The sequence below is a fragment of the Manis pentadactyla genome, chromosome 4, assembly GCF_030020395.1.
Source record: "Manis pentadactyla isolate mManPen7 chromosome 4, mManPen7.hap1, whole genome shotgun sequence".
Classification (NCBI taxonomy): Eukaryota; Metazoa; Chordata; class Mammalia; order Pholidota; family Manidae; genus Manis; species Manis pentadactyla.
This window is the reverse complement of record NC_080022.1, coordinates 65,032,596-65,045,667: the sequence shown is the minus strand read 5'-3', so window position 1 is coordinate 65,045,667 and position 13,072 is coordinate 65,032,596. Positions and strand designations below refer to the sequence as shown.

Here is a 13,072-nt window from a genome sequence, read left to right as displayed (position 1 = left end):
TAACTTAGCAAATGTAAAAAGCCCAACAGCACACCGATGCTCTTTACAGTATTTTTAACTTGGTGTGGTCCAACAGAGAAGCAATTACTTTGGCTGAGGCTACAATAAAGGATGAAATTCTATGTTACCGTTAAATGTTAAAATTAAGATTTTGAAGCAGCATAAACACATTTTATGTCATGCTAGATGTGAAAAATAGAATTTAAAAATTGAATGCGAATATTGAACATAATGGAACGAATACAAATGACCTTATTCAATCCTCAGGCTCTTTGGTAAGATTTAGCTCCAAATTACAGAAGAAACAGAAATTTAATTTCTCCATATTCATACTTTTAGTAGACCCCAAGCCTTAGTTGCAGCACCCACCCATCTTTCCGTTTGCACTTGATCCAATTAACCACCTTTTGGGGCCCAAATGCTTGCTTTTCCTACCACAGCATGCTTCATATATTGAAAGAATTGGCAGCGCTATGCAAAAAAAGGAAATAACTTCCTAAACTTCATGGGATTTTCTCCCTCACTTTTCAAAAAAGGCTTTAACCGTTCTATCGGTTTTACAACATAGAAGATACAGGAACAACAACAGCCAGCTCATCCCGCCCCGGCTAACCGGGAAACTAGCTCTGCGGAAGCGCTGGCGAGGGGCGGGCCTCCAGGAGGTGGGGTGGCGTCGCAAAAAAACCCCCACAAACACGAGGAAAAGCAGCCGGGCTGCTTTACGGCACTTGCCCCTCCCCTCCCGGTGCGGATGGCCGAAACCGGCGATCATGGTCGTCACCTGCTTTCCTAGCCAAGGTTCCGCTGCCCTGGCAGGGTTGCTGTTCTTGTCCTTCGGCAGCTGGGCCTCTAGTCAGATCGAGGTAGGAGTCAGGCCACCCGAGCGACAGCGCCCTGGGAGGACGGCTGTGCCGTGGCTGTGAGCGCGCCGGCGGAGGACCGACACAGCCCTGAGGGGGTCCTGGAGTCCCCGGTTCTCCCCGGGCTGACGCGCTGTGGGGAGGGTGTCACGGGTGCGGTGCAGACAGTTCGTTCTGTTTCAGACCTTTGAGGTGATTAAGTACGATAATCAAATCCTAGGAGATGAGGAAGGACCTGATCTTTTGCTCCGATGAGTGTGCAGTCCCCAGCAAGTGAAATGCCAGCACAGGAACGCATCGCCTGCTTTCCTGTTACTAAATTACAACGTTCAGCTTTGATAGGAGTCAGATGGTGCAGTGTTTTGTTTTCGGCTCACAAAATATAATCTTTAGGGCCGGTTATAAAGCTTTTACTATCCCCTGTATTTTGATAATACCTCAGTCCTGTTATACAATCTACATCTCTAGCATCTTTTTTCAGGCCTGTTTATCCAGTTCGGGGCCGGGATAGTCAGCAGACATTCTAAGATCTATGTTCCAAGTTTTACCAACCTCCTATGGGGTTGCTGCTGTGCTAGAAACCTTTTTTTTTTTTTTTAAATAAACTCTCTTTATCCCATATTTTGATCATCACTAAGTTCTATATTCTGAACTTTTGAAATTGCTTTCACCTGTTAAGTCATTGGCTTAATGCAGGCCTTGGTCATTTCTTGCCTAGACTGTTGTAATAACTTTCTTCTTTCCCCCAGGCTTCCAAACTCCCACATGTAGATGCTAGATTAGTCTTTATAAAGTTGTAAACCTGATCAGGTTATTCTTCTGATTTAATCCTTTCAAAGTGTTTCCATTGCATGCAGAATAAAGTCTAAATATGGTCTGGTCTTTGCTTACTTTTCCTGTCTTCATATTGGAGCCCAGGCTCCCCACCACCTCAGGACCATGAGTTTAGACCAGAGAACTCCAAACTTCTTGAATGCACACCCCCCACCAGTTAAAAAAGATATTGAACATGCACTTTATATACTCATGAATTTATGTATTCAATATTTATAAAGCATATATTTTAGATCATATACATATGAATAGAAGTTGTATTATTTTCTTCCTTTATTCTAACGGGTTATGTTGCATATTTTATTTTGGATACCATTACTGTTTTTTGTAGTTTCATAGTTGTGGTTTTCCACATGACCATGATTTATACCTCTTGTTCTTCTGTTCCTTTAATAAGATACAGTAAAGGCACCTCTGTAGAACCTTTCCCTATCCCTTACCTTTGCCTTCCCTGTTGTAATTTATACACTTAGCTAGTGTAGTACTCATCTATTTTAACCCACATATGCTTTATACTTTTATTCCATTATCTCTGACTTAGAATGCAGTAATTCCTAACTGGGTCTGCTTCAAGTTATTCTTTCTTCCAGTCTGTTCTCCAAGCTGCAGCCAGAGTAACTTAAAAATTGCAAATATATATATATACCTTAATGTTGCTCTAAGGATAAAGAACAAAATCTTCATTATGATCCATTAAGGAAGACCCTGCATACTTTGAGTCCTGCCTGTACCTCCAGTTCTCCCTCTCTCTTTCAAACTTCTAGTCATGTTAATCTTCTTTCAGTTTCTCAAAACCTTTAAGCTCCTTTTTGCCACTGGAGCCCATGTTTTCTGTCTGGAATTATCTTCCCTCTTTTCATCCTTTGGATCTTAACCCAACTATCACTTCTCTAGGGAAATTTTCCCTCGGCATCCCCCCTCTCCCCTCAAAACCAGGTCAGGTTTTCCTGTTATACTCCTTCATGAAACTGTGTATCTTTATAGCATTTGTAGTTTGCCATTATCTGCTTACTGTGTGTCTATCAAATTGGATAGTGACCTCTTTGGAGTCAAGTATTGTGACTCTTTTGGCCCATCATTGTTTTTGGAGGCCTCAGGACAGTAACTGTCACATGATACCCGATGAATATGATGAATGAATGACTGTGACACTGCAGTGTAATGTGTGTGCTTGTCTTCTTTATTGAATTCTCATATTATTGAGAGAAAGCATCATGCTTTTCAATGGTTTTTTATTATTGTGCATTACATGGTTCCTGGCATGTAATAGGTGCTCCAATAACAATATGTAGAATGAGTAACTTTGCAGTGCCTTTTTGTCTAAACAATCACAATAGAGTTTTGCCATCTCAAATTTTTCGCTGAAGTCTTAATGATGTAAGAATTTTGGAGCTGGAAGGGACATTACAGATTTTTGGGTTGACTCTCATTTTCCTACATGAAGAAAGTTGACTCCAAAGAGCTAAATGACTTATCCCAGTCTCATAGCCAGATGTGGCATAGGACCTGAGTTAAAACCCAGATCTTCAAAATCCTAAACCAGTGCTTTATCCATTGTAGCACATTGCTTTCATTAGCATCTAGGCAGCTGTTGAGAAAGGTTAAAAAAACCAAAAGCGTGCATTTGTGTGTGTGTGTGTGTGTGTGTGTGTGTGTGATACATACACATTTGACTGATTTTTTTGAATTTCATTCTCCCTGTAATTTTCTTGCCAGCTGAAAATTAAAACAGCTAATGTTTGTTATGCAATTGCTATGGTCTAGTCACCATTTCTGCATTCTGTGTGTCAGATAATATTACCATTTTACAGATGGGGAAATGGAGGCACAGAGAAATTAAGCAGCTTTCCTAAGTTTATGCAGCTAGTAAATACTGGTGCCCATATTTGAATCCAGGCAGTCTCTTCTACTGTTTGGGAGCAGATCTGAGGTCATTATGGTTTATATTCCCTACAATTTGAATATATAATAAAAATCATGGTCATTAGGTATCTGGATGGTATTGGATGCAAAGGTTTTTAATGTTCTCTCATGGCAAATATAAATCAGACTTTAACAGAGTAGTGAAATGGCACATGGCAGCATGCTAGAGGGTGTGCTCAATCAAATATATTGGTAAGTTCAAAAAAGGTAACTGGAAGCACCCAGCACAGAGTAGGAACAAATAATGAATGAAATTTCAATAGGGAGGCTATTAATTGTTATATGTAGAGTCAAGATGTAAATTAGTCATTTACAATTTGAAGACCTAATGAAAACTAAAATCGTATGAGTAAGAGCTATGTTTGAGATAAAATGTCTAAAAACAAACACCTTCTTCCCTACCCCCAAGAATTCCTCCCCACCAAAAAAAAATCCAAGCTCTGTTTTATCCTTCATGGTCAAATACTAGAATACTTATAAACTTCATAATGATGACTTACTGTTTGTAACTGTGAAAACTCCATTAATCTTAACTGTCCTTTATCAGTCTTTATTCTGGGAAATGTGGCTTTTTTTGGTAATATTTTTGCTATTGTTTGATAGGATCAAGCAGAACAGTTCTTTAGAAGTGGCCATACAAACAACTGGGCAGTTTTGGTAAGTATATTCTATAAAGTTATACCTAGATGTTCACAATAGATATGTTTCTGAGGAATTTTGTATGAATCGAGTGTTTGAAAATAGAATTCATTTTCTTGTATCTTAGAAGTTCTTTATTTTGTTTTGGCTCTATTTCAGATTGACCCTGTTGAATAATACTGTTCTTTCTCTTGAGTATATCTGTCAAGTGGTAATTTATAAATAAATATAAGAATCAGGTGTGCTATTATTAAAGGAAGCATTTTATAAAATGTAGAATTATTTAATGAAGCTAGTGATTGCATTTCCTTTAATAGTTTATAGATACTCTCTACTTAGGTTTTTTTTTTTACTTTTAAATTGTTTTTCTGTTTATAAAAGTAAATGGTCATTCTAGAAAATTCAATTATACAGAAAAGTTTATAAGAAGACAAATTAATTTGGTTATATGAATTTTACCTCAACTGAAAAAAAGAGATAAGGAAAATGTCTTCAGTTCCTATCATTGACATTTTGATTAACATTCTTCTCTATTCACTCTCTTCGAAAATAAGCATAAAGGTAAATGTTTTTATATAACTGGATCATCTTATATCTGCTATTTTGTAACCCCTTAGCAGTATATTTTGGAGATCTTTCCCTGCCAGCAGATACATAATCATTTCCAAAGGATGTACTATTTTCTATTTTACAAATGTGCCTTAATCTCCAGTTCACGGGCATTTAGATTCTAAAATTTTTCATTATTTTAAACAGGGCTGTGTTGGGCATCCTCCATACATATACAACTTTGTGAACTTGACTGGTTTTCTTTAGGATAAGTTCCTAGGCCATAAGGCTGTGAATTCATGGAGCATAATTGCCCTCCAGAAATGCTGTACTTCTTTTTCTAATCCCAGGTCAATTGTGGATCCTACTAACTTTTATCTTTTCTTTTTGACTGCTGAGCAACAAATTAAATCTTGTTTTAATTTGCATTGCTCTGATTTTTAGTAAGGTTTGCTTATTGGCCCTTTTTTTTTTTTCTTGGTGTGAATTGTCATTGTTAAATTATCTGGATTCATAAATTTGTATTTTTAATTTGCCAGATAGAATACATGTAATCAATTTGTTTTTCCTGCACTCAGAAACTATTTGGATAATTTTATTGTGATTGAATAGAACACTATAATGAAGGTTCATGGCTCATTTTCTTGTTCACCAGGAAAGAATACCTTCTATATGCTACCCCTTACAAGAGATTTTATGAAAGAATTTAACAAAAACCTGCTCAAGATAAGGAAACAGGTTTTCAGTGACCACTTAAAAGAGGGGAAAACTATCAGAAGGCAGGCCATGATCTACCAATTTGAAGATAACTTGCTTTACAGGAAACTAAGGGCTTTTATGTGATTAGTTTCTCTATGGGAACTCTTAAAAGAGGGAATAGCTGCCTATGTGCAGATAACTAATTGCAAAAGGGCTCATCCTTTAAAATAATAATCTATTAGCTTTTACTACATACCACATTAAAGCCTTCCTTTTTCTGGGAAACCTATTCAAGTCCCTCTCCAGTCTCAGTAACCTGGGCCTCAGATGAGAAAAAGAGTGAGAAGGAATTATTACCGAGCATTTTACAACTGCAGTTTTCATATTTTGTACAGTATTTTACATATTAACTCAAACTTAGTATAGTGACATGTCAATGAATTTTACTTTCTTAAATGGAAAACTATGGTTTGATCAAGGCCAAGTTGAAAGGACTAAAGATGCATTTCTTTCAATGTTGTGTGATTTAGAGTTTTAAAAAATTTATGTCCCCCCCTAGTTTGAATTAATTTGTTTTTAGTTTTGAGTAGATGATCAGAGGTATATGAAAGGCCCCTTTGCTCTTGAAATATGACTGAGAAAATTTTTGCCACAAGGGGGAGATAGAAGGAAAATTGAATTTCATTTTAGTCTCAGGATCTGCTTTGAGTAAAACATTTTTGCCTCTGTTGAATAAAAAAAGTCACAATGATAAACCATACACATGGTTAAAAAGAAGGTACATTGGGGCAGGGTGTAAACTGAAAAGTTACTGGACACCTCTTTGACCCCCATTTTTATTCTCTGTAACCACTATTTTCAGTTTCTTGTGTATCCTTTTCAGAAATTTCCAATGCATATAATCACATTTGTGTCTACCCCTCCCCTCCTTTTAAAAAGACTAGTGGATCATTTCCCCTGCACTTTTATATTTCTTGTATATTACATGTTATATTTTAGTAATTTCATTTTTCTACACTATAATTATGCTTTTGCATATATTTTATATGATGTATTTGGTATGTATAACTCTAGTTTTTTTGTTTAGAGAAGCAAATACTGAAGACCTAACTAAAAGACCATGTATCTAGCCACAGTATTGTACTTACCTTTCTAGGGGAGAAAAAAGTTCTATTTTTGCATTGATTATAGTACTCTGAATAAATATGGCATAAATCATATATCTTAATTTGGTGTATCCAGAAATAAACTTGATTTCTACTTGATTTTTCTCCCTTTTTTAGTATTCCATTCAGTGAGTATGTGATAATTTGTATTAAGTTGGTATTTCCCGGTCCCTTTTCCCACCTTAGTTTCATGTCTAGTAAATTGCTGGTGAAATTGAGGACACTTTCTTAGGTTTATGCTCATTAAATAGTGTAACAGATGAGAAAAACCTTTTGGGTATGGCAGGATGCACTGAATATACTGTTTTTTATTAAGACTAATTTAGATATAAATAATACTGTTTCTGCTCAGGTTAGAGAACCTGTACATTCTTTGCTATTGATATGTAGTGATTTATTTCTAGCTTTTTGATTTCATTTTTGCTGATACAGGCAACATTAGGTGAAAATCTTTGAATACATATGTTTTCATACTTATATGAGCTAAATTTTAAAAAGTACAGTTTCAAACTTGATGTATGTTGTAAATTACCTTCTTAGAAGGTTTATATTAGTTTACATTCCAATCAGTAGGGTATGAGTATTCATTTCTCTACATCCTTGCCAATGCTATGAATTGTCAGACTTTTCTATAGTTACCAATATGATTTGTGTTTTTTTTAATTAGGACAAAAGTTGAACATATTTAAGAGTTGTGTTTTGTTATGAAATGGTTGCTCTCATCCTTTGCCCATTTTTCACAATTGGGTTGTTATATCTTTTTCCTCATTGAGTTATGATTATTTCAAGTTTTTCTTTTCGGTTAGGATTTTATGGTATTTTGGACATAGGGAGATACACATTTTTATGTAGTCAGAAATTCTAGTCTTTTCCTTATTGGATACCTGGTTGAAAATGCATTGTAATAAACACGCCTGGTAGTCCTTTTCTATTTGCAGGGGCAAGAACATTTATGCTATCCTCAAAACTGTCTTATACCCTTTATCAAAAGAGTCACGTGGTACGAGGTAGGTGGGTGCTTGATTGGTAGGTATACTATCAACTGACCCCTATCTCTTTATTTTCTTTGGGGTGGTTCCTCAAGAGGGCTGATTTTTGAGGCATGGAGTAAGATTTTTCTGGTGTCTTTGATATCATTTCTAGGAATCAGTTTCTTTTTTTAAGTGTAAAATCTGAAATGTTTCTACTTTTCTGTTCAGTTCAACAGCTTCTTTATAATGCATTCTATTATGTGCATGTGAAATTGCTTTGATGTTATATTTTAGTCTCTGTATTTTTCACAACTAAAATTAGGAAGCAATCCAGAGTAAAAGAAATATTGTATAACCTAAATTAGCTAATTTTCTTTTCTATTCTGTAAAGAGATTATGGGTATTATCTTTTTTTTAAAATTAATTAATTAATTAATTAATTTTGTTGTCATTAATCTACAATTACATGAAGAATATTATGTTTACTAGGGTCCCCCCTTCACCAAATCCCCCCCTTCACCAAATCCCCCCCACAAACCCCATTACAGTCACTGTCCATCAGCATAGTAAGATGCTGTAGAATCACTACTTGTCTTCTCTGTGTTGCACAGCCCTCCCCATGCCCCCCCCAACATTATACATGCTAATTGTAATGTCCCCTTTCCTTTTCCCCACCCTTATCCCTCCCTTCCCTCCCTTTCTCCCCAGTCCCTTTCCCTTTGGTAACTGTTAGTCCATTCTTAGGTTCTATGATTCTGCTGCTGTTTTGTTCCTTCAGTGTTTCTTTGTTCCTATAGTCTTTGGGTTTGAGGTGAGTCTCTTGTAAGCAGCATAGAGATGGGTCTTGCTTTTTTATCCATTCTATTATTCTGTGTCTTTTGATTGGTGCATTCAGTCCATTTACATTTAGGGTGATTATTGAAAGATATGTACTTATTGCCATTGCAGGCTTTAGATTCATGATTGCCAAAGGTTCAAGGTTAGCTTCTTTAGTATCTTACTGTCTAACTTAACTCACTTATGGAGCTATTTTAAAAACTGTCTGGTCATTCTTTATTTTTCTCCCTTCTTATTCCTCCTCCTCCGTTCTTTATATGTTGGTTGTTTTATTCTGTGCTCTTTTGTGCTTCCTTTAACTGCTTTTGTGGGTAGTTGATTTTATTTTTTGCCTTTAGTTAGTATTTGGTTGGTCTGCTTTGTTTGCTGTGATTTTATTTTCTCTGGTGACATCCATTTAGTCTTAGAGGTGCTCCCATCTAGAGCAGTCCCTCTAAAATACCCTGTAGAGGTGGTTTAGTGGGAGGCAAATTCCCTCAACTTTTGCTTGTCTGGAAATTGTTTAATCCCTCCTTCATATTTAAATGATAGTCGTGCTGGATACAGTATTCTTGGTTCAAGGCCCTTCTCTTTCATTGCATTAAATACATCATGCCATTCTCTTCTGGCCTGTAAGGTTTCTGTTGAAAAGTCTGATGATAGCCTGATGGGTTTTCCTTTGTAGGTGATGTTTTTCCTTTCTCTAGCTGCCTTTAAAACTCTGTCCTTTTCCTTGATCTTTGCCATTTTAATTATTATGTGTCTTGGTGTTGTCCTCCTTGGGTCCTTTTTGTTGGGAGTTCTGTACACTTCCATGGTCTGATCAATTATTTCCTCCCCCAGTTTGGGGAAGTTTTCAGCAATTATTTCTTCAAATACTCCTTCTATTCTTTTTCTCTCTCTTCTTCTTCTGGTACCCCTATAATGCAGATATTGTTCCTTTTGGATTGGTCACACAGTTTTCTCTTAATATTGTTTCATTCCTGGAGATCCTTTTATGTCTCTCTGCATCAGCTTCTATGCGTTCCTGTTCTCTGGTTTCTGTTCCATCAATGGCCTCTTGCATCTTATCCATTCTCTTTATAAATCCTTCCAGAGATTGTTTCATTTCTGTAATCTCCCTCCAGACATCTATAATCTCCCTCTGGACTTCATCCCTTAGCTCTTGCATATTTCTCTGCAGCTCCATCAGCATGGTTATGAGCTTTATTTTTAATTTTTTTTCAGGAAGACTGGTTAGGTCTATCTCCTTCTCAGGGTTTGCCTCTGTGATCTTGGTCTGTGTCAATTTCTTCTGCCTTTTCGTGGCGATAGATGTATTTGTGGGGAGCTGGGGCATGTGTTGGGTAAGAGAAAGTCCCTTCTAGCCAGTTTATGGCCTTCCTCTCCTGGGAGAACAGCGACCTCTAGCGGCTTGTGCTGGGCAGCTGTGTGCAGACGGGGCTTTTGATCTTGCCCAGCCGCTATGGAGTTTATTTAGCTCTGCAGTTGCTGTGGGCGTGGCCTGCCTCTGGCCGCTACTCCAATATGGCGGAGCCACGTCGGAGGGGGAACAGGCAGGAGACTGTTTATCATGGTGTGGGGCCTCTGAGCTGCGCTGCAGGGGTTCAGGTGCCCAGAGTTCCCCGGGGATTCACAGCTGCTGAGCTAAGTGTCCCAGGGCACTTCCATCCAGCTGTGGGATTCCTGTCCCTTTAAGACTTTCAAAAAGCACTCGCTTTTCTTTGTCCCCAGGGCGCCGGTTGTGGGGACCCGCTCACAGGTCTTACTGTCCTGTTTCCCTAATTTTCAGCACCCCACGCATGCACTGTGTGTCTGCGCTCCCTGCGGATGGCTAGGGCTGGGTGATTAGCAGTCCTGGGCTCCCTCTCCCTCCGCGCTCCAACTTCTCTCCTCCCGCCGGGAGCTGGGGTGAGGGGGCCTCGGGTCCCGCTGGGCCATGGCTTGTATCAAACCCCTTTCACCAGGCGCTGGGTTCTCGTGGGTGTGGATGTGGTCTGGCTGTTGTCCTGTATCTTCTGGTCTCCCTTTTAGGATTAGTTTTATTTGTTGTATTTTCAAAAATTTATATGGTTTTAGAAGGAGATTTCCACTGCTCTACTCATGTCACCATCTTGGTTCTCTCTCTATGGGTGTTATTTTTATTCTAAAGAGTTTAATCTCTTAAAAATGGGAACACTATAGAATCACATAAATTGAGAGTAACTGAGCAGGTTCAGTATTTGATTAAACTTCCCAAAGTTTGTTTTCCCTTAAGTTGAATGGTCTTTTTATTTAATACCAGTTATGAAAGACCTCTCTCTAAAACGATTGGTTTTATTGGTAATTCTCTATGTGATTTGCTGTTTCTAAGCCTGAATTATGGTAAATTCTTTCTTAGGTATTCCCTATATCCTACTTAAAGATAAATAATTCTGTAATTCCATGGCTTGATTCATAACAATAATGTATTTGTTTTAATGTTTTCAGGTGTGTACATCACGATTCTGGTTTAATTATCGGCATGTTGCAAATACTCTTTCTGTTTATAGAAGTGTCAAGAGGCTAGGTATTCCTGACAGGTAAGCATTCTTAATAAAGCATCACTGTGAACCTTAGTGAAAACTACGTTAGATGATTGTTATTATATATGTATTTTTGTGTTGCTTTTGAAAAAAATAAACTTGAAGTTTTGTGGTTGTTGGTAGAAAGTAGCTGTTACTTAAGAACATAATGTCAAAAATTATGTAAAATAACAATCAATATTAAGATAAAAAGATTTGATAAAGTATAATTGTATAGTGTATTTATTTAATTGTTAAATGCCTCATTCTGGGTTTTTAATTGTGTACAACAGAGGGCAGTTCTGACTGATTCAAGTAGAAAAGGAATTTATTGAAAGCATGTTGAGTAATTCACCAAGTTGTCAGGAAGCCTGTAGCCTTAAATAGTCAGGAAGAAGGAAGACGAGGTAGCAGAAAATACATCTAAAAATCATGGCATAAAAGCAGTCCAGTGACAATAGTGCAGCCACGAATTGTTGAAGGTAGACTTGGTTACTGCATGGCTGCTACCATTGCCTTTGACACCTTAATGTTGCTGCTGCTCCAGAATCCAGCCTTTCTGTCCCAGCTTGTTACTGTCTCTAGCTCTTCATTTAAAGATGTTGGTGGGAGTGTCACATTGGCAGAATATAGACTAAGTGCCCATGTCCATGCTGCAGGGATGATAGGAAGAACAACTGTATGGCATTGTTAGCGTCCATGTAGGGAAGTGGGGTCTGCCTTCTATGAAGACTCAAAAGTGGGATGCTTTCTAATATGTAGCTCAGATGGTAGGCAGAACCCTCACACTTCCACCTCCAGATGATACATGTCCTCTACATTTGGCTTGTCAGATATGATAGGGCTGTTCTTGCTACTACCAAAGCAGCAAGAGAAGAAACTGCGTCCAATTCAGTTATTTAGGTTTGGTTTACTGAGTCCTACGTTCCTCTCTATCTGTGAGGGAATATGGGAAGAGCTTTGCAGTCAGACAGATATGAATATGAAATCTGGGGTTAGTGGTGATTTTGGGTAAGTCACTTCACTGTCCCCAGCCTGTTTCCTCTGCTATCACATGGTGACAGGAGTACTGCTTTTGCAGGATGCAGGTACTTGTAAGCAAAAGCAAACAGAGGTGTGTGTAAAACTCTGCAGGAGCAGAAAGGAAGTAGTGAATGACTCAGGAAACAAAGGTATATTATGTTCTATGTAAATAGATCATTTTAGTCTGAGAAGCTGACAAGAACTATAATTTAATTCCTGTATTTCATCTGGAAATTAAGGCAACTTGATAATACCACCATACATAATAAATTAAGTCTGGGAAAGAAGGATTTATTACATCAAGTGTCCAGGTATTCTTGTAATTAGCCAATTATTACAATTTGTTCATTGTCAGTTCTCCTTAAATAGTGTGTGTGGTTAGCCCTTTGATGTCTAGCTACTGCTGCTTCTCTAACATTTGTGCTCCTCCAGGGAGTTAATATGCATGATTTGGCAATAGTTGCCCTTGAATCTTAGTCTGGTCTGTAAGTCATTAGGATATATTTAGATGGTTTAAAAAAGATTCAGAGGGACTTTTTAGAAATATAATAAAATTGTGGATGTATTTTATATAACTAGTGGTTTTTCCCCGAAGTTTCTGAAGAATGTTCTTTAAAAGCTTATTCCCTTTCACATGATTGCCTGTCTGTCTCTCTGTATATGGAATCTTTGCTGGGGAATGAATTGGGGATTTAAACGGCTGATGATTTTGCTGTGTAACAAACAGAGATCAATAAAGATTGATTGTCTTTTAACCTATAATGGTGAATGCTTCTCTTATAGGTGACTTGTCCCACTTTAGTCCTACTTGGGCTTGAGTATAGAAAGACAGTAAGAAGTAAAATTTTAGTGAGAAATGACAAATTACTATAAAATAAAGTTTGGAAACTAAGAACAGTTTTTAGTTTTAAAGCGTGAATTTCAAAATATAGTTTGAATTTATTTTATACTTTTTGGAACATTTTCAAGTTAAAGCAATATTATCATAACTTCTGTCATATTCCAGATATGTATCCTAAGGGGAAAAGAGGTAGATTTGTCACTACATT

The 13,072-nt window shown here is 37.4% G+C and overlaps 1 protein-coding gene across 3 annotated transcripts in view; it reads left to right on the top strand.

Moving 5' to 3' along the window:
- Positions 1–722: 722 nt before the first annotated feature.
- The window catches only part of PIGK (phosphatidylinositol glycan anchor biosynthesis class K), a 128,006-nt gene continuing 115,656 nt past the window's right edge, over positions 723–13,072 (top strand). For 2 of the 3 annotated variants that reach the window (XM_057500338.1, XM_057500339.1), the window contains exons 1-4: positions 723–863; positions 4,221–4,274; positions 7,609–7,677; positions 10,927–11,018. In XM_057500338.1, coding sequence (XP_057356321.1) covers positions 771–863; positions 4,221–4,274; positions 7,609–7,677; positions 10,927–11,018 — 308 coding nt within the window. In that variant the 5' untranslated portion in view covers positions 723–770. The remainder of the gene's footprint in view (positions 864–4,220; positions 4,275–7,608; positions 7,678–10,926; positions 11,019–13,072) is intronic. The other variant, XM_036890254.2, reaches the window with a different exon arrangement.